Source organism: Fonsecaea monophora (assembly GCF_001642475.1).
Source record: "Fonsecaea monophora strain CBS 269.37 chromosome Unknown Scaff35, whole genome shotgun sequence".
Taxonomy (NCBI): domain Eukaryota; kingdom Fungi; phylum Ascomycota; class Eurotiomycetes; order Chaetothyriales; family Herpotrichiellaceae; genus Fonsecaea; species Fonsecaea monophora.
The window spans coordinates 149,752-172,612 of NW_019173966.1; the positions used below are offsets into that span (position 1 = coordinate 149,752).

Consider the following 22,861-nt stretch of genomic DNA (forward strand, 5'->3'; position numbering starts at 1 on the left):
ATTCTTAGCATGATTCCTCTTTGTTGGGGCTTGTGCAGATCGAGATTGATTGGCGACAAGCTGCCTTGAAGATTCCCCGCGCATCCCGTCGAATGAGAAAGTTGCCCATGTACCAGAGCTACTCGTGGCCTGTCATGGTCCTTTTCGGCTCTGACTTGCGCTTGATTCTCCGCTTATATGCGCGACCGGTGAGGCTTGCAGAGAGACATGTTTTTTGGGAACCGACCTGGACCCGGGAGGGGGCAGATCTTCTGCTCTGGGTCTCGAGCAAAGATCTCCTATTGACGCAATCAGCGTTATGCAGAGACAGCTGGCAGGTGGGGAATGGTGTTCTGACGATGCAGGGCCTTAATCTCGGCTGGGTGGTTTGCCCGTCGTACTAAAGACCACAAGAAAATCCTCAATGAAACTTTCAGAGAAGGTGAGTACATGTACCTCTTTGATAGGCAGGTTAGCCGCCAACGGGGAGAGGAAAAGACATACAAGTACAAGAAGTAGGGGGAAATATGCCTCAGTGCTAAGGCGTTGAAACTTTGACATGCACCATTATGAGATCAACATTGCCCGCAAACTGTTCACCTCGCCACCATCCTGCTTTTACGACCTGTCAAGCTTGCGGACTGTTCGACTTAGGCAGGTTGACGAAAGCGTGTGCTGCGGTGGACCATGGACCGCCCTCAGGTCGTAGAGCTCCGATGCATGGATGCGTTGTCATATCAAATGCAGGTTTTCAGGTATTTAGGACAGGGTTGCTGTCGGGCGAACCTCGCATCAGACTCTGGGTATGATGTTTCATCGTCGACATGGCAGATGATCTGGAGATGGAGCAAATGGCTGTCCGCCCCTGACTCTCTGGCTTGGACGAGAGACAAATTTAAGAGAAGTCGAAGACATTAAGGCGGCTGCGGGTGGCTCAGACGCTTCAACGGGTTAAGAGAAGGTTCTTTCACATCTGCAAGAAAGGGACGCCCTGAAAACACAAATGCATCTGACCAACCTTAGTTGGGAACTGCATGAACGGCAGCACGTCTCCCCACTAGAGGCTATCCAGTGCGGGCCTGCATCCGGGTGTAGTAGCAATGCTAAGTTTTCAACAAGGTGGATGATTTTCATGGCAAAGCAGTCGACAAAAGTCTCGAGGTTGTGGCGGCCAGGTCGTAGAGTTTCAGTGACCAATGAAGCAACCAAGAACCCTTGTGAAATGCAGAATAGGATGAGGAGGGAGAGGAGAGAAGAGAAATTCAATGAAGGTCCGAGTTTCGAGAAAGAGTTGATTGTCTCCACGAGATCGCCGCATGTGGCATAGAGTTTAATAAACAACCTGGTGTGTGTCGGGCGCCAGCATAACGGGCAGTCCCTCGTACTGCGTCGAGCATATCTGCTTTCCAGGGTTGCCCTTGACACCTGTTGCATCAACTTCGGCATTGTCCGACTGCGTTATTTTGCGCCTAGAACCTCGAGAGGCCTGGCCAAAGACCACTCCCGCATCGCCTTTGCTGATTCATGGGGAATCACAAAGACCGGGTGGATGGGCTTGACTCCCGTTCCCGCTTCAAAGACCTTACTAGAATCGCTCTCGCTAGGGACTTGGGCTTCCCAGAACTGCCAGGAAAAGGCTGGACCAAATGGATCGTCGCTGTGGGAGGTTCGATAGGAATGGGTGTGTTCGACTATGCTGAGCCCAGAGAGATTATAACAAGTGTGGTACGAGTCGGGCCTCCTGTGCAGCGCTGTTAGTATGTATGCTTGAAATGAGCTCTGGGGACAACTGACTTTGATGGTTTGTCCCTAAGTCCACCATCACTTGCCTGACAACAGCATAGGATATACCTTGCCAGCCCTTCACCACTGTACAAATTGTCGCTCACGTCCCTCGCTTTCTCATCAGCCGAGTCTCGAGGACCGCTCACCGCCGCTTCTACCAGAGGCCAGCAACCACCCAGCCAGTGGCTATAACAACCATCCACCAGTTTATTTGTGCGGCCAGCGAACCCTCCTTCAGGCGCATATTGTCGGGAAGAGAGCCACCATACCAGTGCATCGACATTAAGAAACTTGCTAAATGTTTCGCGCGGTGGACCATATAGGCACAGACAGGCCAGTGCACAAAAGGTGTATGATCCGTGCGCTTCACCTCCTGGTGACGCTGCAATTCCACCCTCATAGGTCTGGCAGCGCGAGAGATACTCCCCGAGTCCATCCTTGAACGTTTTCAGACCTGAAATACGAGCCGGAGATTCAGGAGGAAGTGAGAGAGGAAGGTTGAGAAGTGAAATGGCAACCAAGGCACACAGAGCGCCCCGAGTATCTTCCTCACCTCCTTCACATATCCGAAAGCCTCCATCTGTCTGCTTGAGCCGTCCTAGCCAGTGCCACATCTTTTCACGATCGATAAGTGAATATGCCTCTTCGCCGCCGACTAGAGCCAGAGACAGCAACGCTGCATAGGTTCCAGCTTGGTGCGCATCTTGACCAAAGCCACCACCAATGCCGCCGTTGGGGTGTTGCATGGGATAAAATGTTTTGACGACTCTGTTAGCACTGTCAGGCCACCGTTTTGTCATATACCCGAAACATGAAGGATCAGGAGAGCGTAGAGGGCATTTGCAGAACAAGTGTTACCTCGAGCGGAATACTGTGATATCTTCACCCAGCATGTAAAGTCCTGCTAAGCCCCAGTACACCATCCAAGGACGACTTGCATCCATACCAACGAAAGGAGCAGGGAATTCGTCCAAGTGCTGGTTTAGAAATCCAATGTGCGCTTCTTTGTCTAAATAAAGCAATCCAAACTCATTGAAATCAAAAGGACTTCGGGATGGGTCGTTGATGCCATTGAGGAGAGGCAAGCACTCGCTCATGGTTTCGTCTTGTATGGTAGATGTTTCGGTCTCCAATGTATCGAGCAGCCGTGGTGCTTGGAGGAAGTATGGGGGTATCTGATGGGCGGCATCTTCCATGGTGGCCATGACAATGTTGAGGGAGACTCGAGGGCGCAGAAGTGTGAAGGTGTGAAGGTGTAGTCTTGGATGAAGAGAGAGATCAAGTGTTCTCCCTCAGTGCACATACCACATGCTCATCACAAAGGGGCACTCTGCGTGTTGGTATTGTTGTCAAATTCCACACTGTTGACGAGTGTCGAGCACTTCGGGACAACCACAACAGTTGCCTCGCGCTTTCCACAGCAGACCTGGGCTTGAAAATCGAATTTGAACAAAGCGAAAAGCTTGTCTTTGGCTAAATTTTATTCAGTCTCAACTCACTTCGAGATAAAGGCGAAATTGACATTGATCGTTGCGGTAGAACTGACTGCGGGGTAATTGTCAACAAAGGAGTGCAGCCGCCCACCACCAAAAGGCTTTCAAACCTCGCCAATACCAGCCTCAGCGCCTTGCCCACCGTCGACTTGTTCACGCACTCAACACATTATATCCAGCTTCACCCTGTGTACTATGTTTACATAAGGGACAAGCCCACTGATACAAAGCTCACAACTTCGGAATCGATCTTCCTTCACCCCCAAGGCTGGACGTACAAACCCTACGAAGCAGGGGTATCCCGACTTGGCCAGTCCTCAAATACCACTGACCACGAACCTCAAAGATCGAGAAGATGCGGTGTTGCCCGACGTGGTCGGTGACTGGATGGGTTTGGTAGGCATTGTCGGACAAAGACCATGGCTACCCGTTGTGTGGGTTCACCGTCGCAATCGAGGAGCCGCACTGGACTGAGACAGCGATGTCCTCCATATCTCAACATCTGAAACGTCGGTCTGTCACCAACCTTTCTCTTGAACTAGATTGACATATCCGTGGGGGAGACTCCTATGTCCTGTCCTTGAAATCGCCAGCTGGAGCTCTTACCCTTCAGGAGCAGCAAGAGCCCGGTGGCTAGCCACAGGCGGTCTCAGAGCCTACACCGCTCTTCAAAGAGGAGCCTGCCCTCGTGCATGGTGTTCAGCTTGCAGTCCTTAATATGCCGTTGTCTCAAGTCACCGTGGACCAGGGGTTATACGTAAACTTGCACATGCCGCTGGAGACAGCGACGAGGCTGCCTTTTGAGGGAACATACAGGCAAGGGAGGAATAATACAGATTTCTACAAGGACAACTTGTGTTTGGACAGAGAGGCGCAGCACAGATCTCGCCCTCTCACAACCGAAGAGTTTGCACGGCAGACGCGATGGGAAGAAAGGACTTGCCCTGGCCGGACTAGCTGTCAGCACCGTTGGTTGATGACATGCATTAGCGGTGAGCTTGTTTGTGGCATTGCGACATCTCTATGGTCAACCAGGGATACTCGTATTGTTGCGGTAAGACTTGGCTTGTGCCCTGCTCCAGTCCGCAGGAGGCTGGGGGCAATCATTCCAGGTGTCTTGAACCCGGATCCTGCACGGTAGACCAGCGCTATCATGGGTAAAAGAGAGGAAGGGATGGTAAAATTGATGTTGGCTGTCGAGACGAGCAGCAAGACCACTGTCTGAGGAAGGCTGAGAGGGAGCGGGAGCGGGATCAGGACACGGGCTATTCAGACTTCATTGCCGCGTCGTTCGTTGTGCCGTGTCAGCGGTTGAAGAGGCGAGACTGGGGGATGAAGGATGGCAAACAGGGCGCAGCCACCAAAGGTCCTAGCATATTGGAAATGCAATGATAACAACACTGCAATTCTTCGTCGCTCGTTTCAGTAGTAAATACTGCGTTCCTCTCCTGTCTCTCACCTCCAGATTTTCATCTTCTCTGCATGTTGTTCCTCCTTGAAAAGTATAGGTGTTCTGTAAGTACTGCACCGGAGCGAATCCACCGGCAACCCTTGTTTTGAGCCCCGGGAAAATACGGGGGGGTCCTCGAGCTGCTACTGCTGCCAAGTGCCCACACACGGTCCTACTCAGTCCTCCTCGGTACCCAACTCCAAATACCCGGACCGCCCAGTCAATACCTCAATAACGACCACCGCCGAGAGCCCACCTGACCAACCAACGAAGCATCACTTTTCTTAGGCTGGGGGCGACGGCGGGGTTCCTCAACAAAAGATATCCGACGCCAAAGAACGGAATACAGCGTCCCCTGAGTACCTGGTAAGTCCTCCCTCTCACACAATAATACCTCATCCTCACCTCCAAAACTGAAATCACCAACGAACTGACACAAAGACAGAGAGGGTATAGATAGTATCTCACACAGCTGCTCGTACGTCCTCGCTTCTGCCCAGTATCGACATCCACGACAGCGGTTGGCTGAGCGGACGAACAAAGCTCTACCCCCCGATCTCCTTCACCGAACTCCGTTAGGCCTCGTTCAAGTCAACACAAATGGGGCTGTGATTCCACCAGAGCGCCATCTTCCCATCTCCCCTCGGCCTGATCAGCCAGTCACCACGCGTCGGAAAGTCGGGCCCAGTCTTATCCAGTCCAACGAGACTTATCGGTTGGCCGCTTTTGAGGCCTCATCCTGCAGGCGACCTTTGGGACCTTTGGCTACCTTTGGCTCTCTTTGGCTCACCTTGGGCTCTGTATGGCCCCTCACCACTCACCATTGACCAACTGAGTGTCTCCAAGCACCACAGGGCGATCCCACGAACCACTAGCATCGCACCGACAAAAGCCCCGACACCCACATCGCCCGCTGCTACTCTTCTCCCGCTCTCTCGTGTTACCCCCGCCCAATTCGACGATCCGCAAAACCCTGCATGCGCTGCTCACCGCCTCTTCTTACTATCTCTCGCCATCGCACCTGACGCCCGCCTCTCAAGTCGAGCTCGTCTTGAGCGGTCACTTCCTGTAACTCTTGTCCTCATTCTCTTTCCTCTTTGCCTCTTTCTCTCGACAGCTCACTCCTGCTCTTGCTTCACGAGGCCCGAGAGCGAGAGCATCAATCGACCAGTCTATCCTCGAGACGCCTTGTCCTCCAGATCCCGCATATCTAATCCCACGAGGCTGACTGTCTGACACATCTTGTCAACCATGGCGGGCAACGTCGCCCTGACCAGTGAAGATCTTGCCTATGACCTCGATTCCAGGAGCGCCTCGTTCTTCCGAAATCATGCCTGGTCTATACCAATGGACCAAGTAGCTGCCCCTCGGCCAGATCCAAGGAGGAACATTTCTCCCATCCAGACCAACAGCCATGGTCTGCGACAGACCACAATGGCAGAACATCCCATGATGGATACTTGGAGGTTCCAACAACAACACCAGCAGCACCATCAACAACCGCAGTCACAGCAGACTGCTATGGACTATGCCAATCCTCAGCAGCCGTACGATTTGCATTACGATGCCCAGTTTCACGGCATGTCTTTACACCATTCTCAGATGACCATGTTGCCGGTGTCGCAGGCTCCGCTCGCTCGCTTATCGCTCGAAGCCACCTATCTTCCCCTCGGGTCCGGCATCGAGGGCATGCCTCAGAATTGGGCCGAACTTCAGAGCGAATTGATCAACTATACGACGACAGATGTTGGACTTGCCGTCTCACCGTATCATCAAATGACCAACTCTCCCACGGGCTCCCATCTCGAAGTCCTTTCGCAGCCCAGTTCCTGTGACGAACACGGGTGGACCATGGTTGAGCCCAGAACGTCCTTTGAGTCCTACGAGCGACAATTCTTCGTTGATCCTAACCAGACTGTGCACAATAGAACCTTGTCCGAATCGTCATACTCAGACCTAGAACAGCATAGCCATGGCGCACTGATGTCCAGTCTCGACTTAGGTGCCTCCCAGGCTGTGTATTCACCAACCACCCTGTCAGATAGCGACTTTGAATACCCCGGACATACTCACCGCCTGTCAATAGACCACAGCTCGGGCTCCATGAGCGTCAACCCTTCAGCCCTCGTGCGCCCCATTCCAATCCCCTCGGCCAAGTCGTCCGCACCGTCGATACGATCCCCCGGATCCCAAGGCTCAGCCGGCTCTCCTGGCCGCAAACCTTCCCGAAAGAGCCCCATGGCCGCCAAGTCAACAGATAAGGTTATGAAAAAGTCATCACCTAGTGGCAAGGCAGAAGGGGAGAAACGAGTTGGCCGAAGAAAAGGACCGCTCCGGCCGGAGCAACGGAAACAAGCCAGTGAAATCCGGAAGTTGAGAGCCTGCCTGCGATGTAAATTCTTGAAGAAGACCTGCGACAAAGGAGAACCTTGTGCTGGATGTCAACCGTCGCACGCTCGCCTGTGGCAAGTCCCTTGCACTCGCATCGACATCAAGGAGATTGGCTACTTTTTGAAGGACTGGAAGTTCGACTATGAGAGACACATTTCGCTCGGCTTCTCTGTGGGTAATATCAAGGGGTTTTCGGATACTGAGAAGACGCTATTCATCACCCACGGTTATGGTCATATGCTCCCCGTCACCGCTCGAGAAGTGTATGTCAGGGATGAGACGTGTTTGAAGATGGATTGGATCGAGGCCAACTCATTCGCGCCCGATGGCTACGAAGTATCGACGGCCAAGCTCTCAGCTGGCATGGAAGGCATCTCGACAACCATGCTAAGTGATTACCTTGACCGACATATTGACGGCACTGGCACATTTGAGAAATTTGTGGACGATTACTTTGAGGGAACACCTTTCCTCTCACAAATGCTCAAGACGGCTTACCGGTTCTACTTCAAAACCGGATCGAAGATCATCAAGAAGGCTTTGAAGTTGATGCTAGCCTATAATTTAACGCTGCACATCACCATGGTCGAAGGAGTGCCAAGCGAAGAGTCTTTCGTTGGTAAAATTGAAGAGCAGACATCCAAATTCTTCGGCAAGACGATGGCTCCCGTCATGATCAACTTCCAAATCAAGTGTGCCATGGCTGATATGTGGCGCGAGCTGCACAAGGATGTACTCGAAGAACTGTCCAGCCTATATTCGAGCGTGTACAGTGGAGATAAGCTCAAGAACTGGCCCACTATCTTCATCCTTGCATCAGTCTTGCTGGCAGTGTGGGAATGCATGCAATTTGATTGCCACTACCGTGTCCCCGATTCTGCGGCCGTAGAGAAGTTCTGCAACGACATGGAAACCACGCCCGTCGGTGTCGTGGTCGGCCTCTTCCAGGCCATCTCTCAAAAACTCCCATCCTTCCTTGAATGGGATACTTCCAAGCACCATGCGCTCCTGGCATCCAACATGGATGTATGCAACACGATGAGCGAAGTCCGAGAACATGTGACGAGATATGGTGAGGAGATTTCCATGCCCCTCTTTTGACCAAGTGCAAAGAACTAATGCGGTGTGTAGAAAACTACTTACGAGGTCGACCCAACGCACGGTTCGACCGCAAAGATTTTGATTCGTTGTCGAACAAATTCCTTGCCAAACTTGTGATCCGAGCGAACTAGGCATACGATGCATTTACGTCTTACGATGAGAAGGTCCTGTCATTGCAGATCTCACGAGGTATTCGACGTGTCTCACGATAGCATATATTGCTTCTTGATTTTGTTTTCACGTGTATCGGATGGACGACTGATGAACGACCATGGCGTTATGACGACGACGACGACGAATGCACTCATTAGCATGAATCTAGCCCTTGAATTTTTTTTACCACGCATATATACAAATTTTTTTTGTGTCTGGAGGGGTCGGTTGAGGGTAGCGGGGATGGGATGGAGCACCACAGCCGCGGGAAGCAGTGAGATTTCTTTTGAAAGCATGAACAAGGATGGCGCTGTGCTTGCGACGAGCGTTTCCTAACAGATCCTGCACCATCTTGACCACATGTCTATACTTGGCGAGGTTAGCGGCTCTGAATGCACCATTTCAGAAATTATATAGACGTCAAAAGGAGAGAAAAAAATAACTCGAAGAAAGAGAAGGCTCCTCACGGCAAACTGTCGGGCAATTGTCACTGGCATGGTCATGTTTTGTTGACGGAGTGGTGGGATGGTGTGTCTTTCTTGATGTAACGGGAAGGACAGGGACGGTGGTGGCGATGAGGATGGGGGGTATGCGATACATGGAGAGCGTGTCTGTCAACCATGAAATGTCGAGTCACTATCACTATCACTGTCAATCACTCGCAAATCGAGATGTCATTGAATAGTCGAGCAGAGAAAAAAAAGGTCATTGAGATCATTTCCACTTTCCTAGCTTGCCAGTACAGGTACTTCCGTGTAATACAGTAGGCGAGGACGGGGATGACAGATGGACGATCCCGTTCCAATGGAGCACGCGATGATGGCGGCCATGGAAACGGGAGGCACCGAAGACCTGGCACAGGCAACACAGGCAGGGAAGGCATTCCTGATTGAGTAGTGGTGGCTAAGATCTTGAAGAAATAGTGGAACATTCTATAGGCGTGGGCAGTACCTACAATGCCTAAATCGTACGAAGTGCCTGAGGAAGGTGTAGGTCCGACTGTGCCACTGTGGCTTCCGGCTGCCCAGTGCCCACTATTATTCACTGCGAAACTGCCCACTTTTGCCCCGGAACCCTGATCCGAAACCCGTACTGACGTACTACCACAAGAACAGTAGGTAAATTACTTGTTTCTTCTTCCTGTCGGTATTATTATTATCAACATCAAATGAAATCAAACGAGACTTGGTACCTCATTGCGAAACCCAAGAAAGCGCCAGAAACATCCCCATCTTCGTCCCCATCGAATTTTTCCTTCTCCCGAAGATGAGCCTCAATTGACCGGACCGTGTCCATCGCACCCTCTCACATGCCTCTTGTGTCACTTGGCCCTCCTCATTGACCCTCGCACCTCGACAACGACTTCAACTCCTTGACCTCTCCAAAGCTTCTCCTAGTTGGCAAATAAACATCAAGACGCCGTTACAGATCTTCACACCACGCCACCGAGCACCGATTCTCGTGGAACTCAGAAGTGACGCTTGGGAAGTGACGAACAGCCGACGTTACTAGCGAATACGGATCACGCCTTCCTCAATTCATCTGTTTGCACCTGCATCTCGATTGCGTTTTGACTGGCTTGAAAGAAAGCATTGGGCATTGGGCAGGAATTCATCCTCCCAGCACCAAACAAACTTATTGCAATCCATCCACTTATCAAGTTGACATCTCTGCCTTTACAGTCACCTCAACTTCTTTTCCACCTCTCCAGTCTGCAACAACACCAGATCACACACCAAGGTTGCTGGGGTCATTTCACAACTCCCACCAATACCCCACCGTCACCCGTTCACCCACCAGCATTCTCACCTGGCTTCGTACCTTGACCCTTTCCCTCACATCCTCCATCTGATCATCTTCCGAACTCGTTCTGAGTCAGCTCTGACAATTCAAAACATTAAGGGGCTTCTGCAGCAACCTGGACAAATTCTGTTGCAGACATGCCATCCGTGAACGACAGCCCGTCGAAGGTGGAATCACGACTTCTCCTGGTCTCCAACCGTCTTCCAATCACCATCAAGCGCTCCCCCGAAGGGAAATATGATTTCTCTATGTCTTCAGGAGGTCTTGTCACAGGTCTAAGTGGCTTAGCCAAGAGCACCAAGTTTCAGTGGTATGGCTGGCCAGGACTGGAAGTCCCTGAAGACGAGGCTGGCGGCGTGGTCAAGCGACTGAAGGATGAGTTCGATGCTATTCCCGTTTTCGTGGACGACGAGTTGGCTGATCGCCACTACAATGGATTTTCAAGTACAGCTCCCCATAGTACTCGTTACTAACGACAAGTCCAGCTAACAAACCCTAGATTCTATCATGTGGCCGCTCTTCCACTACCATCCTGGCGAAATCACATTCGATGAGTCCGCTTGGAATGCTTACTCAGAAGTCAACCGTCTCTTCGCTCGGGCCATTGCCAAAGAAGTCGAGGATGGCGATCTTGTCTGGGTCCATGACTACCACCTGATGCTCTTACCCCAGATGCTTCGCGAAGAGATCGGGTCCACCAAATCCAACGTCAAGATTGGGTTCTTCCTACATACCCCTTTCCCATCGAGTGAGATATACAGGATTCTGCCCGTGCGAAATGAAATCCTGTTGGGGGTTCTACACTGTGATCTGATTGGCTTCCACACCTACGACTACGCTCGACACTTCCTTAGCAGCTGTTCGCGGATCTTGAACCTCACCACCACGCCCAACGGGGTCGAATTTGAGGGCAAAGTTGTCACAGTCGGTGCTTTCCCGATTGGCATCGACCCGGAGAAGTTCACCGAAGGCCTGAAGAAAGAGAAGGTTCAAAAGCGCATTGCTGTGCTGGAGGAAAAGTTCAAGGGCGTCAAGTTGATTGTTGGTGTAGATCGGCTCGATTACATCAAGGGTGTTCCCCAGAAACTTCATGCCCTCGAAGTTTTCCTTACAGACCACCCCGAATGGATTGGCAAGGTGGTTTTAGTCCAAGTCGCCGTGCCCAGCAGACAGGACGTTGAGGAGTATCAGAATCTCCGAGCAGTCGTCAACGAGTTGGTGGGACGCATCAACGGAAAATTCGGTAAGTTGCTTCCAAGTCTATCCAGGTTCACCTAGAGTCTGGCTTGCTGACAACCCTAGGCACGGTCGAGTTCATGCCCATCCACTTCATGCACAAATCGGTCAACTTCGACGAGCTTATCGCCCTTTATGCCGTCTCAGATGTTTGTCTTGTCTCCTCGACACGAGACGGCATGAACCTGGTATCATTTGAGTATATTGCCTCTCAGGAACAGCGCAAAGGCGTTCTGATACTCTCGGAATTTGCCGGTGCCGCACAGAGCTTGAACGGGAGTATCTTGGTGAACCCCTGGAACACCGAGGAACTGGCAAGTGCCATACAGGAGGCGGTAACCATGAGTCCAGAACACCGTGCTATCAACTATGCCAAGCTCCACAAATATGTGTTCAAGTACACCAGGTGAGTTATTCCACAGTCTTGTATCCAGTCGTTGCTCGTCAGCATGTCTAACGAAAGTCTCAAGTGCTTTCTGGGGTCAATCTTTCGTCGCCGAATTGACCAGAATATCCGCCCAAGGAGAGAAGAAGTTGAAGTTACGGCGAGCATCCCTGATAAAATCGCCGTCTCAACAACCGCCTTCAGAGAACAGAGATGGGGAGTCACAGTCGAAGCCAGCATCTCAACCGTCCCAGCCAACCACAAAAGCAGACGTCGAAATCGATGGCCAGCCAGCATCGAGAGGTGATGTCGCGGCTGCTGATGGAATCTCAAAAGAAAAGTCAGCGACGATATGATATGAAGGGATGAAGCTCGATAATGTGTGGCAACGAAAGGATACGAGGTCATGTGGTAGAGTTCTCCCGTGAGCTCTTCCCGTTGCATTAATTACAGTCATGCGGTAGTACTTTAGACAAAGGGCCAAAGCAACACAGAAAGACAGGGCAAGGCGCTGAGGGGAACCATAGACGGGAAATGAATTCATCCATCGTTGCGAGTATCTCAATAGTACCTGGGCAATCGAGTCTTGTCGTGGCTTGACACATGAATAGACATTGCATTCGCTTTCTGATCAGCTGCCACAGTAGTACACCCTCTGTCTATATGTACGGTGCATAGTCTTTTGACTGTTTACCAGGTAGACACAAGTTGATCCCCTCTCGACCCGTATAATCGGAAAAGAGAAGAGTTCGGCTGACCAGCTATGCGTGCCTTTCATCCAGCCAGCCTTTTTCTTTCTTTCTGTGCTCCTTGAAAATTTGACATTTCACATTGTAAGTATGTGTAAGTGTCTCGGATATTTGATCTTGAAACGGATGGATTGATTGATTGATTGATTTGGCCCCAATCAATACTAGCCATATACATGTGCAGAAGTAGTAGTGGTAGCAGGGGACAGTGTACAGTGTTTGGTTCCGCTCGTGCTGCAGTGCCGGCTTCGTCCCTTTTTCGGAGGTCGGTTAAACCGGTGCCTCCCTTGATCTCCCTCTTTACGAGACCCGTTCTCCCTCCACGACGTTGGCGCTTTGGTTTGCTTTCGGCTGGTTCTTCTTGCTGCTGCCGCTGGCCTTTGCATTCCTCCTTCCCTTCTGTCTTACCGCCAACTTCTTGGTCTCGCCCTCGGTGCCGGCCCACCTGCCCTTCTCGCTGCCCACGACCCTAGGCTGTCTCTGAGCGACGGGTACGCCAAAGGGGCTGAGGACCTCGCGGACAATGTACCGCACGCCCTGCTCCTTGACCATGCCGTTGCGGTCGCGCGGCCGGTGCCTCTTGACGACGACCTGGCCGCGGCGGTCTCTCTGCTGCCGGATCGAGGGCGGGAACGCGCCGAACCGCACCACGTCGCCCTCGAGCAGCAGGTTGTGCGGGTCGTGCACCAGGCTGTGCGTCGGCCGCGTAAAGTGTTTCTGGAAGTGCGCGTGCCACACCTGTATGTGCCGCGTCACCCGCACCGTCTTTTGCATCGTCCCAGCCCGCGTCACCGTCCCTACCAGCGTGGGCGAGGTGGATAGGAATTCTGCGTCCGCGTCGGGGATCTCGTGCGAGGTGGATGATGATGATGAGGAGGAGGAGTAAATCAGCGACGGGTCCCAGGACGAAGCCGACGGTGCCGGCGGCGATGACTGTGGTATTTGTGTTTGTGATGAGCTCTGAGGGATGGAGGAGGTAGACGATCTTTTCAGGTCGGGATCCGTCGACGCTCGTGAGAGGATGCTGGGGGCAACGTTCGCTCCGTCATCGCTGGCTTTGCCCAGTATCGAGGCCTCGAGTCCCTCCGAGGATGACGGCGGGAGGTCAGTGACAGGCTGTGCTTGGTGCTTCAGATATGTCGATGAGAATGCTCGGTGTTGCTGCACGGAGACTCGACGACATTGTGATAAACCGCGAGTGGCTCCTCCTCGACGAGCAGCTAGTGACGGCGGCGACGTGAGAGCGGCCGAATTTGCAGACGACTGCGATGACGACGACGCTAGAGTCCTCGCCCGACTAGCACAGGCAGAGGCACGCCGCGCGAGCACCGTCGCAGAAGAGGAGCAGTTCATGATATGAACGATCCGCGGTTTACACAGAACACTTTTCAAAGCCGCGCGAGCAGGAGAAAGGGAGGCCCCCAAACGTAATTGAATCGCTCGCAGGATCAGAGTCCAGGTCGTAAAGTAATGCTGATCGAATTGTGCGCCGTAGAAAGGATGGGGAACAAAGAGCTCCCTCGATGCGCCGTCGACTCGATGTCCAAAATTTTAGGGTGCATTGAATCGGAATCGGAGAAGTTGGTGGAGAGCTCCTTGGACCCAAAGAGCCCGGCCTAGCTTCAGCCTCGCCAACCTCAACCTCAGCCTCCGCCTCAGCCTCGTCCTCGTAACGCTTGACTACGCTACTCGTGCAGTACCAGTGCATTCTGGATCGTGGGAACAGAATACTAGGCACCAAGTCATAATTACTGGATTTTATCCTCAATGCCTAATCCTACAGTGGTTGCTTTTTGGCTCTCAACGGAGCCATATCCATCGGCCGTCTAACCGCTGCTTTGATGTCTTGAAACGCCACGCCATCCCCCGTGTCGTTGTCACACGTTTGTGATGGATGACGACTATGCCGCCCAAACGTCCTTCCCGACGCCCTCTATCCAGTGGCCCAATTCATTGACATTGCTGTCCCACTCCTTAAGTCGCTGCCTCATGCCCTCAATTTGATTCCGTTCCAGTACTTTAGGCTGTACCCAATTGATCCTCGCAATCTGCGCGACCTGGTCAATCTTGCCTCGCAAAAGCCCCAAGCTAAGCGCCTTCATGATCAGATGCTCAATTTCATCGGGCTTCACATTTGTCTCATGGCTGATGGTCTTGAATGTCATGGCACGGTCGTGCGGTGGTCGCTTAAACACCAGCTCTGTCAACGCAGCCAAGTTGATCTTCTGCCAGAGGAACAATCGATGTGAGTCGAGGATGGGGTCCTTGCTGAGGTTATTGGACATCCGATCGAACGTAGCGAGATCTCCTCGGTTGAAGGCGAAGAGGAGGTCCCGCAGCCATGACTGAGCATGCGGAGGTTTCAGAACGTCAAGGATGGGATGCAGTAGCAGCTCCCCGAAGTTGTAGATCTGGTCCGACACCAGTGCGGCGATGGCCAGGTTGTATGCTCTATGCTGTCGTTGCTCGGTGTTCAATTCTGTCTCATCTATGCATGCAAGATACAGCAATGAGTTTCTGTAGTAGGATGTGTAGTCGTTCGCAGCTTGGAAATAGTCGGCATTGACTCGGTAGAAGGCCGCGTGGACAACAGTTTCCACAAAATCGAACTGGTCCAAAGTCTTTTGCGCCTTCTCTAGTTGTTCCTTTGCTTTTGCCGCCTCTCCTAATCTCAGGTAAACACTGGCCAGCTCGGTGATCGTGTAAACGTGGGCTTCTTCGGAATCTGGTTTGGCAACTCGATCGGCGAGAGTTTTGAGAAATTGACTCCGCTCTGTGTCATCTGTTGAAAGATCAGGCTTTTGTTCCCTGTGCGAGAGTTCTAGGACTTACCCTTGATTTGCGCCGAGGCGCTCAGTGCCAACTTGACAAGTTTGAGCTGATTGATCTTGTCTGCGAAACTGATGATGAATGTGTTGTAGATGGGTAATCTCTGAGAAGTGCTCTCTGGGTTCGAGAAGTACTCCAGGAGAGTATCTGTCAGTTGATGCCATAGCTTACGTTCCCAGAGGTCTTCGAATGTGAGGAAGAGGTGTTGAAGTTCCGTGGGTGCTTCATCTCGTTGTTCTGCGAGGAAATTGGAGATGGCCTCTGGATCGTTGTGTTTAGACATGGCGGTACCGAAGTGGAAGGAAGAAAGAGAGGTGCCGAATGAGAACCGTCTTCCGGAGTGTGTGAACGTGAGAAAAGACGGGGAAGATGGAAAGAATGCGTATGCAAATGGCGGGTTGTGTATGCAGATGCTTTGAGCGGCGGTCGCAGGCAATCGACAGGCGCGTCAACCCTCCCTTAGGGTCACGTGTTCAGCCTCGCTGGCAGAATGCAAACTGCAAAATACGAAATAATCTTAATGGCCTTCTATTCTATCCTTTCGAAAGATCGACCATCACCATCGCCTTCGAACAACCTCGTCAAATGCTTCATGCAGAACGCCAAAGTGGTAGGACCCTGTATACTACACTCACTTAATAAGTGATACTCATCCTACGGCTCAGAGGATTCTCTTCCATTTTGGACATCACCAACAATCCTCAGTCTGGACTTTGATTCACCTTCGTTTCTGAACGGCAGGATTGTCCATTTTGCTGCTCCTGCTCGTTGCTCCTGGACATACATATCCAACAGCTGCTGGTGGAAACCATCGAGTACAGGACACCAACATCGAGCCATGTGCAAGAGCGCCGAGCGATTTTGAACTCGCCCACGTTGGACGGACTCAGATGAAATCCAGCAGAAATGGTCATGTCGCGCCGGTGGCAGGACCTAAGAGCTGGTCGCCGAGTAGAATCTCTAGCCTTACCTTTTCTGCCCGACGTATATGAAGAAGAATTGACTGTGGCGTCTCTTATACCTCTCGGTGGGCCCAACAATAAGTAGAAGAATCTTTACCTCTGCCTGCTGCTAGGTGTCTGGCCGTCTAACGGCATCAAAAAAGCAATGTGCGTGCAAGGCGAATACTTGTCACCGCGAAAGCCGGCCCATGACAGACAAACTTCCCTGTCCAGAGTGATGCGCAACTCAAGTAGTCTTGTATGTCTCCTCAATCCAAATGCGGGGCCAGGTATCTGTTTAGATCAAACCAGAACAGTCCAGATATCTCATCCACTGTTCGCCAGAAAGTCATCATAATTGACTTCAACCGGACCTGGTACGTAAATGGGAGATCTTGGAATAGGGTGACCTTATCCAGAACATTTTGGCGTTTCGCTGGGTCGCGAACTTCGAAAGCTGCCACGAGAAGGGCAAAATCCATTGACACGACCGTCCTGTTGACCAGACTAGAGATCGAGTCAAACTGATCGAGGATCATGTCGGACAGGGCTTCGGAGCGATTCATACATGTGCCAAAGGGATGTCGGAGTCGATGAGCAATCAACAATAGGCTCTGACGAAAGATGTGTGCCTGTGAAAGCATATGCGCCACCTCACCCTGAGAATATCGGCTCAGGAAGTCCGTTGGGTACGTGGGTCGCCAGTCAGATATCTTGGCTTCCAGAGACTGGAGTTGCATCAACAAGCTCTGATGGCTGTCTTCGGCGGGATGGCAAAGCTTGGTGGATAGGATGCAGATGTCGTAGCCGTAGGAGAGCAGTGGTGCTGACAATCCTAGATAGCGGTTTATCAAGCCTTCTGCCCGGTTTCGGAATCGAAAACTAGGCACCTGATGCCGAAACAGACACCCCTCGAGTTCAATGTGAAGTATGCAGATCAGGAACGCGAGGTCATCGTGGTCGATCTCTGCGTGACCGCCATTGAGAGACTCCAGCACAGGGAGCGTGTATCTGCAGAGGCGAAAAGCGCTGCCACCAACCACGAAGATGTTGAAGGTCGAAACAGCCAAGGCGAGGCTCAAATAGAGAGACCTATCTTGTGGACTGGAGATCTGAAAGGACCGAAACGTGCTGAGAGCTGAGGTGGCTTTGTGATAATAGTAGGTCACATTGAGACGCGTTGCACCTGGAGCTGGATTGTCTGCGCAAATGCCAGCGCATGCCAGAAAAGCATCTTTGAGCAACGGCATGGCAGCATAAAGTCGCGTGGCAATGGCACGAAAATGCTCGTCTGCAAACGTCGGGCCCAGAACGAACCGTGCGAAGAATCTGTCCTTGTCTAATATAACTTCCAGAGACTGTTGCTCGGAGGGTGTCAAGCTGTGAAAGGCAGACAAGTCCCGGGGTACAGCCTGTAGTCGACATTGGACATTTTTCTCGGAATCAGGCCCATTGAAGGCGTTTTTAGGACAGGCAACGGGACTTAAAGATATGGTATCCTGCTGCTCAATTGCTGATGTTGATGAAGACGCCCTCCGTGGTGGAGGCTTGCGGCCAGGTCGATTCAACTTTCGGCGGGTTTCGCAGACACGCCCTAGTCTCAAGCATCTCTCACAGACGGGGGAGCCATTCCAACGGCGACAACATTCCTTGAATGCATGGCAGCGGTCACAGGCCCGTTGCTGTTTGTGGTTGACTTTCATCTATGATCCTTCCCTATCGTCGAAGATATCGTGGTGGTGTATGAGGTACTCGTGTTATCAGCGAAAAGAAAGTATGATATGAAGTGCTGATCGACATGGATGGACCGAGGACGCTGATGGGCCCCACGCCCTGCAGCCTTGCGATTCTCACATGCACCAAGTATTACCTAAACCAGGCTGCGCTCAAGGGAGCCAGGGGAGGTTAGCCGGCGCTAATAATACAAGTGTTGATTTCACCACCATCACCGCCTTCCACTTCATTGACAGACTGCATCATGTAGTAGAGCGCGTCGTCGTTGGTGCCCACCTGAGCTGCATTATGGCTACCATTGCCCCGTCTCGTAGCGACTCTCCAGCGAACATTCAGAGGATAACGTCTCCCTCAATTCCCAGCCCAGGTGGGACACCTTCGTCTTCAGTTCGTCCGTCCATCGATCTCGCCAGGAACAATGCATCCTCTCCCTCTCCCTCGCTTGCAGCCCCTCCGTCAAGCACACAAAGACGCAATCGTGCAGCCCTTCGGGACTACTACAATCTCAAATCCAAAGCAGCTTCTCAAGAGCGTCGAGATGTAAGCCGCAGTGCAAGTATAACCTCCGCGACCTCCGACTCCACGATAGCTACCACCTCTACTGCCATTCCGGAGACAACCCCTTCCCTCACAGCACACTTGGACGACCCATCCTTCGATGCCGAAACATTCGTCTCCGAACTCTTAAAAACTGCCAGTCTACGTGATATCCTGAAAACTGAGAGTGCTCTAGTCAGTGAAATCAGGACACTCGATGGCGAGCGCAAGGCACTGGTTTACGACAATTACAGCAAGCTGATCAAGGCAGTCGGGACGATTGCGGAGATGCAGAAAGGCATGCACAAGGACAAAGAACAGGACATGAGGGCAAATGTGCTGGCCAGACAGAAGAGTGAGCAAAGCTCGGGCCTTGACGGTGTGGCATTGCTGGGCGAGAAGTTAGATGTGTTGTTGAAAGTTGTAAAAGATATTAGTCCAAGTGTACCGGACGGAGAAAGGGCGGCACAGGTGACCGAGGCCAGGCGGAAGAGAACACAAAAGGATATCGTTAAGTGGGCTTTGGAAGCACCCACACGGCTGCAACAAATGGTTGACCGGGAAGAAAGTGAAGAGGCTGAACGGGAATATGTCGCTATCACCGAAGTGTTGGACAATTGGAATGGTGTCGGTGGTGTCGAGGAGCTGCGAGCCAGATGTGCCAAGGTCATGCGGACCGCAAAGGAGGGAACGAGTCCGAGTGAGCAAGGAGACTCAGGCGACTCAGGGTAAAAGAGTTCCGTGACTGTTATTCCCAGTCCATTTGGCGACATCGTCTCTTCCCAAAGCACCTGCTGCTCGGTACTGAACCTCCGAAACCCTGAGAACACCTCATCCTCGGACTGGGCACACTGTGTCCATCATTGCCACCACACTGGATACGGCATCACCCTCACTTATTCCCGCGACCGAATATAAGAATGATTGGTCATTCACCGACAACAGTGGAAGTTGCTACCTAGAGACGACGGGCCTGGATATAGAAATCCAACCAGAGTCAGAGGACGAGCACGGTCAACAAAATGGCAGCCCACAGCAAAGAAAGGTCCACTGATATCGACGCTGCCTCCGCGAACGTCGACTTCCATCTTGATGAAGTATTTCGAGGGGACTTCTGTCAAGTCCACACACATGACTATCGATTGGACCGAAGCGCACAAGTGCACTATCCCTTCATCCTACTAGCTGGGTGAAAGGATACCGAGTTCCAGCTCAGCGACACGCAGGAAACCCGACCTCGAGGCGGAACAGGGTCAACAAAGCCAGCGCCTTTGCAGAAATTTGATATTCGTCCCTCCCTCGGGGGAGTGAAGATGTGTGTATCTGTCTATATAAGCTATCTACTACGTCTGCTGTCGACGATTACAAGCTCGCACGCAGTGTATATGCATCCAAAGGGCAAACAGACCGGAAACCAGATAGACAGACACAGGCATACTCATGTATAATACTTGAAAAGGCATATTCGACTACGTGATGGGTTCGAAGCCAGCTAGACAAAACAGGAATGATGATCCACCAACTAAATCAAAGACGAATCTTTCCTATCTACCCGGTATCCGGATTCCGCACCTTGTGCATTGGAAAAGGGGGGTATCAACCGACAGAGATCGCGATTCGAGGCCTGGAAAGGAAAAAAACACGTAGAAAGAGAATCTTCCATCACAAAGCCCACCATACCGACCTTGTCCAACTCGGTAACATAGACCATTGCACCCCGGAAATTGCTCGCATACTGCAAAACTCCTCATCAGACTCTCGGCCACGCCGCTCCCAGTCCCCAGTATATTAATAAGGACTGTTCACAATCTCATCCCGCAAATGACTCTGCCTCCCACTTCTCCGCGGTGTCATCCCTGCCCCAGATATTCTCGCTGCCGGGCCCATGATGCTTTCCCTGGTAGGTCTTTTGAAGCTCTTGCGACTCACCATATCTACTTCATTAGGTAGTGCCAAGATAACATTCTTATCACTACCAAACTCGAAATTGTCGGCCATAACTTCCGCAGCATAGCGCTTGATCTGATAAGGGTCTCTCTTCCCCTCGAGGACTTTCTTAAGGGTCCAGGTGACTAGGAATGGACCGGTGGAGGTAATGATGCTGGTTTCCTGGCTGTCGAGCCCGGTGTTGAAGTGGGCCCGCGTGAATGAGATCGGTTGGCCTGTTTCATGCTGGAATTGTGCAGCATGATTGGGGTTCAAGCAGAGGCGGCGGGGCTGAGGCTTCGAGTCTTTTGCGAAGGGTTTCTCGAAACCTAGTTTGCCTTCGTTTTTGCCGTCCTTCTGTAGGTTGTCTATCAAAATGAGGTAGGTTTTGCAGGTCCCCAGGATCCAGCGACCATCGGCGCTGACGTCGAGGCCGATGATTGCTTCGCCTAGAGCTGGAATCTGGGTTTTGGCATTGATTCCGAGACGGTCGTACAGTCGGACATCACCCTTGTTGGACGCCAGCGCAATATAACCCTTTTCAGTCGTGGCGGCTGCAGAAAAGTCGTTTTTAGAAAGGTATTGCTTGAGTTGTGCTTCGACCAATTTGTTGCCAGAGACACGGGGATCGATACGGAAGAGGGCATTCTTGCTGTGACCAATGAACGATTGTGCAGCCGTCCGTTGAGAGAATTTCGTTTCTGGGGCAAAATTGCTTACAGCAATGTCGTCGTGGATTTTCCATTCATCCACAACCTTGCCATACTCGAGATCCATGCGATAGAGTGAGTGGGGGTTGTTGGGGTCTTGTAGCACCATGTTCTGATCCTCCTGGTGGAGCATGACCTTGGTCGGAGAGAAAAGTTTGCCCTTGGGAGTTTCAACCTTGGATATGTTTGTAGTGAATTCGAGATGCTTGTTGGGCAGATGTTTGAAGACACCAATCTTAGAGCCGCGAATGACAAAGGATCGATCGTTTTTAGTGCCAACAGCGAGTTGGGAGTTGACATTTCCGTCTTTGTCGTCTAGATCAACATCATCCTCCGACTCATCCTCGTCATAGTGCTCGCTTCGCGGGGTGTCTCCTTCGTCCTCTTCGTCCTCTTCTTCGTCGACTTCCTCCTCCCCTTCATTCGCATCGTTCATAGTCAAATCATTGAAAGCTTCCAGTACGTATTCGCGTTCCTGGTCTTTCACCTTGGACCACTTTGTCTCATTCAATTGCTCCCACAAAGCCTGCATGACACCCTCTTGAAAATTTTCCAGAACGGCCTGATCCTTGAACCGTAGCAACCAAGAATAGGCAGATCCATCATCGGTGTAGTGGTTGAAAATTGCAGACAGATAGTCGAAGTTGAAGACTGGATTGATATCAGGCACTATGGCTTGGCCTAACCATTCCCGACCGGTGGAGCTGGTTATTTGAAGCCAGTATTGCCAGCCCCCAAGATCTGTCACAACAGCCACCACGGATGGATCTTGAAGGACAAAAGTCCCTGTTGGGAAGTCAAAGAGGTGAAGCTCTCCAATCTGCTTGGTAAGGACTTCTCCTGATCGCGGAGCGGATTTTGCAGGGGGTGCCTCCGTGGGGCCAGCGTCTCTTGTCTTGGTTTGGTTTGATTTGGTGGGCGTTCTGACGTCCTTCGCCATGTTCTGCGCTGCTTCTTTAGATGTTGGTTTGGGGTCGAGCGCAGGTATTGAGCTCGCGGCTGGGATGGCGTCGTCTGAGTCAAAGTAGAACTCTTGCAGTTCAGCGTCTGTAGCCCTCTGAGCAGATCTTCGGTATTTCCTCTCGAACTGACAATCGATTGCGGCTAGCAGAAAAGTCTGGATCTTTTCTTCTTGGACTGAAGAGTCACAAACAAATTCGTAGAGGTCTCCGGGGTCGCCGCTCAGGTCGCGCCAGGCTAAGACTGTTTCGCCAGCTGACCGCTTTTCCGACCTGAAATGGAGACTCTGGTCCAGGAGAAAAGTCTTCTCATCCTTGTCTAAACCCTCAGCGCCTGCGTCGTCGTCGTCCTCAGCAAGTTCTTCTTCCCCCTCCTCGTACGCTCGCTGGACAACCAGCTGGTATTGATGTTCTTGTCCCGTGCGTCTGATGCTGGCAACAGCGTCTTTGTAGATGAGTTCAGAGTAGCCTTTTGGGGAAAGAGGGCGGACGAGGTAGAGTTGGCCTTGAGGGATTTCCGTAATGACCTCTTTGGAGCTGTCTCCAAAGAGATATTTGCTAACTGCAGAAGTATGTTTGTTAGTTTCTAGATGCGCAAGTTGTAGACAGCAGGCAGGGAGTTAAATTACCGTTTTTGATCATAAACATGATGGCGGGGTTTGCCTCAAAGCTGCAACGAGCCGAATGGGACTTTAGCCCC

The 22,861-nt window shown here is 51.8% G+C and overlaps 8 protein-coding genes across 8 annotated transcripts; 3 read left to right on the forward strand and 5 right to left on the reverse strand.

Annotated features, from left to right (window-relative positions):
- Nucleotides 1-1,437: 1,437 nt before the first annotated feature.
- On the reverse strand, nt 1,438-2,960 carry AYO21_05534 (hypothetical protein; the record flags this gene model as incomplete). The annotated part of the gene is made up of 3 exons (XM_022655503.1): nt 1,438-1,636; nt 1,831-2,532; nt 2,623-2,960. The coding sequence occupies 3 exons, from the start codon at nt 2,958-2,960 to the stop codon at nt 1,438-1,440; spliced, it is 1,239 nt and encodes a 412-aa protein (XP_022512203.1).
- Nucleotides 2,961-5,958: 2,998 nt separating this feature from the next.
- On the forward strand, nt 5,959-8,199 carry AYO21_05535 (hypothetical protein; the record flags this gene model as incomplete). The annotated part of the gene is made up of 1 exon (XM_022655504.1): nt 5,959-8,199. One exon carries the CDS (start codon nt 5,959-5,961, stop codon nt 8,197-8,199), a length of 2,241 nt encoding a protein of 746 aa, XP_022512204.1.
- Nucleotides 8,200-10,292: 2,093 nt separating this feature from the next.
- Nucleotides 10,293-12,132, forward strand: AYO21_05536 (alpha,alpha-trehalose-phosphate synthase; the record flags this gene model as incomplete). Its single annotated transcript, XM_022655505.1, has 4 exons — nt 10,293-10,599; nt 10,655-11,398; nt 11,458-11,797; nt 11,862-12,132. 4 exons carry the CDS (start codon nt 10,293-10,295, stop codon nt 12,130-12,132), a joined length of 1,662 nt encoding a protein of 553 aa, XP_022512205.1.
- A 693-nt stretch (nt 12,133-12,825) lies between these two features.
- AYO21_05537 (hypothetical protein) lies at nt 12,826-13,878 on the reverse strand (the record flags this gene model as incomplete). The annotated part of the gene is made up of 1 exon (XM_022655506.1): nt 12,826-13,878. One exon carries the CDS (start codon nt 13,876-13,878, stop codon nt 12,826-12,828), a length of 1,053 nt encoding a protein of 350 aa, XP_022512206.1.
- Nucleotides 13,879-14,426: 548 nt separating this feature from the next.
- AYO21_05538 (hypothetical protein) lies at nt 14,427-15,637 on the reverse strand (the record flags this gene model as incomplete). The annotated part of the gene is made up of 2 exons (XM_022655507.1): nt 14,427-15,307; nt 15,358-15,637. 2 exons carry the CDS (start codon nt 15,635-15,637, stop codon nt 14,427-14,429), a joined length of 1,161 nt encoding a protein of 386 aa, XP_022512207.1.
- Nucleotides 15,638-16,564: 927 nt separating this feature from the next.
- On the reverse strand, nt 16,565-17,955 carry AYO21_05539 (hypothetical protein; the record flags this gene model as incomplete). Its single annotated transcript, XM_022655508.1, has 2 exons — nt 16,565-17,863; nt 17,911-17,955. The coding sequence occupies 2 exons, from the start codon at nt 17,953-17,955 to the stop codon at nt 16,565-16,567; spliced, it is 1,344 nt and encodes a 447-aa protein (XP_022512208.1).
- A 362-nt stretch (nt 17,956-18,317) lies between these two features.
- AYO21_05540 (hypothetical protein) lies at nt 18,318-19,298 on the forward strand (the record flags this gene model as incomplete). The annotated part of the gene is made up of 1 exon (XM_022655509.1): nt 18,318-19,298. The coding sequence occupies one exon, from the start codon at nt 18,318-18,320 to the stop codon at nt 19,296-19,298; it is 981 nt and encodes a 326-aa protein (XP_022512209.1).
- Nucleotides 19,299-20,354: 1,056 nt separating this feature from the next.
- AYO21_05541 (hypothetical protein) lies at nt 20,355-22,809 on the reverse strand (the record flags this gene model as incomplete). The annotated part of the gene is made up of 2 exons (XM_022655510.1): nt 20,355-22,723; nt 22,791-22,809. 2 exons carry the CDS (start codon nt 22,807-22,809, stop codon nt 20,355-20,357), a joined length of 2,388 nt encoding a protein of 795 aa, XP_022512210.1.
- Nucleotides 22,810-22,861: the final 52 nt, after the last annotated feature.